Below are 7,942 nucleotides of genomic sequence, written 5' to 3' on the forward strand. Positions count from 1 at the left end.
AAGCATGATATCCGCTAAACACTTGCTAGAAATTTCGGGCCAATTGTTCATTTGTTCCATTGTTCAGTGGCTGATGACAATGCGGAAATGTGGCTGAAGTGGGCATGCGCCACAGTTAATAGGGGAACAAGAACAAGCTTTTGTAATGAGTTTGAGCATTAGACGACCCATTCGGTATGCTATTCGCTTCGTGCGACGACTGGTTGAAAGTTCTGTTGTCTTAAAACAATTTATAAGTCGTATTGACGCGATCGCTTTCCCGATATCAAGCCTGCATAAGGCGCCCCGCCGCGGTGGTCTAGTGGCTAAGGTACTCGGCTGCTGACCCGCAGGGCGTGGGTTCGAATCCCGGCGGCGGCGGCTGCATTTCCAATGGAGGCGGAAATGTTGTAGGCCCGTGTGCTCAGATTTGGGTGCAAGTTAAAGAACCCCAGGTGGTCTAAATTTCCAGAGCCCTCCACTACGGCGTCTCTCATAATCATATAGTGGTTTTGGGACGTTAAACCCCACATATCAATCAAGCCTGCATAAGGAAAGTTTGGCAACAACTCACAAGCACCGGTGTAGCTTCACGGTAGAATACTTGACTGGCACCCGGCTGACCTGGGTTCAAGCTCCTCTGTGCCATTGGTGCTATGTTGCTTTTTTTTTTCTAATTTCGCGTGCTGTGGTTACGGACACTGGCGGCGGCGCAGCAGCGGTGGTGGCGAGCAACTGCGTGTGACCCGAGTTGTGATCTCATAACAGCTTTCGCTTTACAACTTGAGCGCCGTGCCACCAGCTAACTATGCATTTGAGCCCTCCTAACGCATATCTGCGGTCTCACTCGTTAAAATTACATGGAGCGCCTTCAATCTGGGCCACGTGAGCAAGGACCCCGACGACCGTTTTCTCTTTCAGTTCTTTTTACTGCTATCTAGTACACTGTACTTCGCACCGTAAGATCCGACCGGCCGTTTCGGAAACGATGCCCTTTGCTAATGCCGTGACCATCAATCTCGTATGACTGTATATCAATGTTTTCATATAACATTAATTTGGCTGCGTCATTCAAGAATGTGTCGGCATATTTCTCCTGAAACGCACTGTTGCACGCGAACACACTTACTTACATCTCTCGTCTTTCTGGCAGTAGGTGCTGTGATCTGAATATATATATTCAAAAGATCATTATTGGCTATCTGGATTCAATATATGAGAGAAATGCAGGTACCTTATGCATTATTTTTTACACACATATCTGTATCTAGCAGTACATAGGGTAACTGCCATTCTCCCACATGAATAAGAACACACAATGAAGTCTAGGAAAGTACAGAGAATGTTATTCGAAGTGATTGTGATGTAAGTGTAAATAAAGAAAACCGGACGAAAAGATAACTTGCCGCCGGGAGGGAGTGAAGCTACTGTTTTTGAATAACGCATCCGATGCTCAACAACTGAGCTAAAGGGGTGTCCTATGCCTTTTTTCGCATCATTGTATGTTAGTTCTCTTTATCATTGAGTCTAACAAAGAAAAGGCGACTGTAGAATCACACTTCCCCCCTATAGGGTTACTCAGCATCGCCGCAGTACCTCAAGTTCAACAACAACAACAACAACAACAACAACAACAACAACAACAACAACAACAACAACAACAACAACAACAACAACAACAACAACAACAACAACAACAACAACAACAACAACAACAACAACAACAACAACATGGCAATATTGTACGGAAGAGCACGACCACTCTCCTTTAAAGATATTTAGTGCATGTTTACGTCTTTTCTATTTCAACTCTGCACCCACCCTAGTGCGATAATCATCTTTTAATTTTGTTTTCTTAAGGTGAGCGAAACAACGTGCAAAGTTCGCTGCCGGTTGTACAGGCTACAAAAAGTGACGCTGGGTGGACACACCTACGAACAAAAGAACTGGATGTACCAGGATTTAAAGGCTCTCGACTACACAATCTGTGGCAACGACACATCAAGGGTAATTATGAAAAGAAAATTTGGCAGCTACAAGTTTGTAGTGCGAAGACTGAGGAAGTACAGTAGCATTGCTCTTTCCCACCTTATCCACAATTTCCTTCCCCATCTGTCAATATACTATACTATGGTATACAAGGCTATGCCATGCTTTAACGCTTCACCTCCTTCTTTCTCCGTTTATCCCCATCCGTTCCCGTTTACCTTTTGTTGTAATATTCTATACAAGGGTAGGGTAAGCATGACCAAACATTTTGTAGAATGTATAAGTGTTAATCAAGTATCAGTCGCTTATCACAACATAATCCATTGGATATCACAACATAGTGCATATGCTGTTTTTGAGTCAGGCTAAGCTTATCCAAAGATTTGCTGTGTTGTACTGGTTATTATTCGATTTCCGTTTACGTACCGATTGGCTGTCGAATGGTTATCACAAAGTGCCGACCATTCATTGGGTAAGGGCAAGGTCAGCCTGCATATTCTAGACTTCACTGGTTGCACATGCTATATCGGTTAGGTAAGAATTGGTTATCAATTATCTATCTTTAGATATTAGCTTTGTGTTTAGGAAAAGTGAAGCAAATTTAGGCACTTTTTGTGAATATTTTACTTGATTGTTGATCATCCGCTTGAAATTGATTGGCTATCGATTGATTATTGCGCATGGACAAACGGGCAGTATATACAGCTCCGCTTATGATACATGAACCTCATTTCATGGTACCTTCGTTCATGTTTAGCCGTGCTTCTTTTTAAAAACTCCAGGCTTCATTCGCTCTTCCTAACTTATTCTAGGTTCTCGTCAAAGTATTATAACGTGTTATATAACATATGTCATCCAACATAAAACATATAACGTAACGTATAACAAATATCAATGCTACAAACGGCTTGAAATGCAATACATGTAGGGTATCATTACCTAATCCAAGAACAAACTTTCAACTGCGGAGAGGTACCAATGCTGACAAAGATGAAGTGTGTGCTAAAGAAGATCCCAAGTGCGAAGTTGTCTTGAACTATTGTCTTTTGGACGAGGCTCGGCGTGTCTGCTTGTATTTGTTCCTAAGTGAGTTTGCATATAGAATTGTCTTTTCCCTCTGAGTTTCGACGTGACATTTTTTATTGTAGGTGCTCGTAAACCAATAGCTTTTTTTGAAAAGTCTGTCACCATCCCTGAACTACAATTTTCGAAGCACACAATGCCTCAAAACTCGAAGCACACAATGCCTCAAAACCGGTCACAATGTTTCGACGTTCTTTTGGGACGCCCGTGCGACTTGCGCCTACGAACTCGTTCACACATAACTAAAGCGACACTAGAAGGACTCTTCTTTACGCTTAGACACGGCGACTGTTTTCAAGGAAACACTCGCACGCAAGCCATGCTCGGATTCCGCTATGTCGCAGTAAGGTAGTCTCCCTTATTTGCTAAAGACTACGGCTGTTCGCCGTTCTCGTTTCTTTGGACACACTAGAGACATGCACGAACTATTGGGGCGAAGCACTTTACGTTTCAGCATGTCGGCGCGCATTCGTCGGTGCTGCAGTCGTGACGGTTGATTTGCTTGAGCGCAAGAGTGAGTTCACTGTCTCTCTCACCACCGCTTCAGTGCTCGCGCGTGTCGGGCGAGTGCGAACGGTTTGCCTTGACTACGGAGACGCTCTCAAACCCGCGAGAGGCAAAGCACTGCACACCCATTCACCGGCCACCCCTGAATCTCGACCTGCAATGCAGTGCCGATGGGAGATTTCTCTTGTCTCTGTGTTCGTTTTTCTTTGCGCTGTTGACCTCGGCCAGCTATGAATTGTTACCAACATGCCCAGTTTTCAATAACGCATTTTCGACAGTGGTTGTCTTGTGTCCTTCGCTCATCTTAAGTACGCGCCTTTAGCGTTTACATAAATTCTGAAGGAAGAGAGAAGGAAAGAAGAAGAAAAGCAAAGAGAACGAAAAAGGCTGCCTAGCTCAGCACTTTCTTCAGACTTGGCACCTCCAAAGAGGTGGCACCTCCAAGGAAAGCCAAGAAGTATACTTAAAAAAATTACATGCGTCGAAAATCAGGAATCTCTAAAAGGAGCAAGAAGGAACGCGTATGTTTTGTTCAGTACGTATTTTACAGCTCTCTCAAACGATAAAAAAATTGATAAAGTGAGAATGACTATTACGCATTTGATCGCACAACCCCAAATGCATTTTCTCGATCAATGAACTGACCACTAAAGCCTAGTACTTATGCGTTATATGAAGCTAAATGAATATTTGTTGCACATAAGTGAGGTGTACTGCGATATTACAATGCATGAATCATTGTCTTTATTGATTTTTCTTCTTCTTTTTAGGTCTGCATACTGGGAGTGTGCGTAAAGAAACCGAATGAACCAACTGCGTCAACGACCACGAAGCCTCCCTTCGTCTCGAGGACACCTTCTACCACAGTCATAAGTACATCGACAACAGCCGCTAGTACACAATGTATCTGCGACTGCAGAAATAGTGCTAATTAAGCAAGCGATGCGTCGAAACCCACTGCAGGGTTAAGGGAACACGGAATGGGCTATCACAATCGCTACATAAGCTGGGATATGGAAACTCGCATCAGAGGTTTACGAATAAAGGCAGTAGATATCCATGAACTTCAATGTATAGCGGGTTGCGGTTTATTCGAAGTTCGGAGCAGTTCAGCAGCCCTGTTTGTCATCCATTTGAACATTAGATAGAGCGTCATTGCGCTCACAGTAAAGCGCACGCTAGAGGTAACGAGGCTAGCAATGCGCAAACCTGTCCTAAAACAAACAAGGCCTGAAACAACAAACTAACAGAAATAGCCAACTACTGGGTACATTGTTGCTACCACCGCCGCGTTGTGATGTGAAGTGATGTGAAACACTTAGTGCAAGATTACGCTAAAGTGTTTGAAGGCTTAGGTACGTTCAAAGGGTGCGACAGCTTCACTGCACGCACCTTGAGATGCCCCACCACGTTCTTCAAGCCACGGCCATTGCCGTATGTCTTGGTAGAGGAAGACACGCCAGAAACTCGGCGAACAATAAGAGATTCCATCATTGTCCTAGTGAACACAACATGATGGGCTGCCCTGATTGGTCCCATGACAAAAGGTGGGCGCATCATAATCTTCGGCGATTTCGGTGTCACCGCAATTCGCAATTGTGGAACGCTACCCCAATCCGAGGATCTAGGGCTTGGGGATAGTGCTGGCTGGAGGTGAGAAATTTACGAAACTTGACTTGCGAGACGCATACCATGCAAGTACCTCTAGATGAGGAGTAAGTTACAATTTCAACGCACATTGGTTTTTTTTTTAATACACCCGCTTGCCTCTCGGGGTATTAACCACCACTGTTAATTTTCAACGCCCGATGGAGAACTTGCTCAGGTGTCTTCCACATGTAGCAGCCTGTACTCTGACGACATTAATATAACTGGCGCAAATGATGCCAAACATTGTCGCAACCTCCGTGCGGTACTAGGTAAACTTAAACAATCCGGCCCGAAGTTGAAACTCGAGATGTACTTGAGAAGTGGCACTTCTCCATCCCCCTAGTTGAGCATCTTGGGCAGTTTGTCAGAAAGCAGGGCCTGTCCCCGAACATGGACGAAGTCTCTGCTACACTCCACGCTCCCGTGCCTCAAGATGTCGAGGAACTTCAACTTGGGATTGCTCAATTTCTGTCGTCGATTTTCGCCCAGCCTTTCTGCACTGCTCCGTCCAAGTATACGCGTGTCTTGGTGATTTAAACAAGTGGAAGGGGGGGAAAGGACCACCAAGATGCTTTCACTGCCTGGAAACATATGGTGACCTCAGCTCCACTTCTCGCACATTTTTGCTGGGACAGGCATATGGAAATGCAAATGTGAACGTATGGGCGTAACGTTTTTTTTACTACGACTTTATGTTTAGTCGAACCTTACGTTCCAGCTTACTGCTTGTACCCCTGTGGAGTGGTGCGTGCGTGCGTCAGTGTATGTATGTGCGTACGTCTGATACGCGCCCGCCGCGCCTCCATTTGTCAGTTTTGGTTTAGTATACGTAAAATGCACTGATGTTATAGAGCTCATACAAAATCAAGGTACCTTATTTTATCAACAGCATAAGTACAGGTATAATAGGTACAGTGGTGACATCAATATCTTCCTCATTCACTGCCAGCCCCAAGACAGGGAAGAATGTTCTTATATGCTTCTCTCTTAGACGAATATGGTTAGCCCAGATGGTGATGCACATTCGATGAAATGAAGCGCAATGAACAATGCAACGAAAGAGGCACGCAGGATGAAGCATTTCGTCGACTGTGTCTCTTGTTTTGTTCGACAGTTAATGGAGCTTTATTTGAGCAAAGATGCTTCTCCCTGTAACTGTAAACTTTTCAAGGGTGTTTTCATGTGTTACACCCTATTCACATGGGTGCAGGTTATTCAAACACCCATAATTTAGGTGTGTTCGTTAACAACAACAAAAGTAGGGTGTAATCTTTTCTTACACCCTACGTTTTTAAGGTGTCTTCCTAAACGCCCTCGATAAATGTTGCCCATAGGTTGGAAAGAAAAAGTTACAACCTTAAGGGTGCAAACGTTTTTACAGTGTATACGCGCCAAAATTGAATATAGGCATTCATAGGCACTTATAAACATTAAGGGACAAACCCCCACAATATCCATCATCGGCACTATAAAAACACTATGAAAACCCTCCGTAACCTCTCATTCACGATCATATCAAAGGAGCACGTTAGGGAGACAAGTAATGAAATAGAAATTTACCTGAAATTCTGGTCTTCAGAGAGAAACTAAAAGTGCAGCTGTGCAGGACTTCCTTTGTAGACTGCAACCATTTTGATACGTCATAATCATAACTATCGTGATATCATGATGACCCGGTTCAATGCGTGTTTTATTCTTTGCTCTTCAGTATTCATTGACTAGGCCACTTATTTCTTCCGCGGAAGCAGTCGCAGTTGCATTCGCTGCCGGCAAGTGGGCAACATGACTGCAACTTGGAGGAGTCGTGGAACGCTCAACGCACTACTGACAAAAAACAATTTCTCGCAATTCGCCTCGAATAAAAGTTCAAACGCCCAAGAGGCTAAAAAATGCACTCCTAAGCACATGTGGGTGAGGTAGTAAAAACTTTATTATGAATGTCCGGCGATATTTAGTGGGGTGGGAGTAAAAGCACTACAGCCTAAGTGACATCTTCGAGTCCTTGGACAACAGTGGCTTCATGGCCATGCCGGGTGGCCCGCAGCTGATAGGTGAGGTCGTAGGTGAGCCGAGCCCCCTCTTGTTCAATTTCGTGGTTTGAGACTGCCATGTTTACCTGATTCGTTGGGGACAGCTGCTCGCTTCTGGTACAATCTTGCAGCGTGTGTTGTAGCATCACTCTGCCTCCACATACTAAAGTGTGTTTGGTTGTATAAATGTCTGGGTAACAATGGCATAGGATCACTGAGCTCGAAAACGTGTGTGTCTGCAATTACCTTTAGGCAACCGGCTGTTCTTTATTTAGTGGTATAGTAGTGTGGTTAATATTGAGATCTGCTTAGTCTCTACAGTTGTATGATCTCTCTGAAAGTGGTCATGTGATGCCCCACATCCTCATCGCTCTCGAGTTGGGCAAGGCATTGAATCACAGCGCGAAAATACAAAGCAAGCCAAGTATCCGGGCTTTAACATTCAACAAGATGGGTCTTTGCCAAACCTTATTTACATCCACAGCGAAACAAAAAATGCAATTGGCAACGCAGACGATGCAAGCCTACCACTGAGAGCAGTAGAAAATGTCCTTCAAGATTGACAATTTGGCTGCGGGTGGCTTCGGAAGCCATTCCGAGCTTTAACGATCTACAGTGCAAGAAAATAGCGGCACTCTTCAGGCAAGCTTGCTTGCGGTCTTGAAGGCAAGAAAATACTTGAAAGAATTGTTTCACTCTGCATG

The 7,942-nt window shown here is 44.4% G+C and overlaps 1 protein-coding gene across 2 annotated transcripts in view; it reads left to right on the top strand.

Moving 5' to 3' along the window:
• The window catches only part of LOC142768883 (venom metalloproteinase antarease-like TserMP_B), a 38,340-nt gene extending 33,712 nt beyond the window's left edge, over positions 1 to 4,628 (top strand). For both annotated transcript variants that reach the window (XM_075871356.1, XM_075871355.1), the window contains exons 12-13: positions 1,840 to 1,986; positions 4,329 to 4,628. In XM_075871356.1, the coding sequence (XP_075727471.1) occupies positions 1,840 to 1,986; positions 4,329 to 4,493 (312 nt within the window). In that variant the 3' untranslated portion in view covers positions 4,494 to 4,628. The remainder of the gene's footprint in view (positions 1 to 1,839; positions 1,987 to 4,328) is intronic.
• Positions 4,629 to 7,942: the final 3,314 nt, after the last annotated feature.

This window comes from Rhipicephalus microplus, chromosome 8, assembly GCF_043290135.1.
Source record: "Rhipicephalus microplus isolate Deutch F79 chromosome 8, USDA_Rmic, whole genome shotgun sequence".
In the NCBI taxonomy this organism is placed as follows: domain Eukaryota; kingdom Metazoa; phylum Arthropoda; class Arachnida; order Ixodida; family Ixodidae; genus Rhipicephalus; species Rhipicephalus microplus.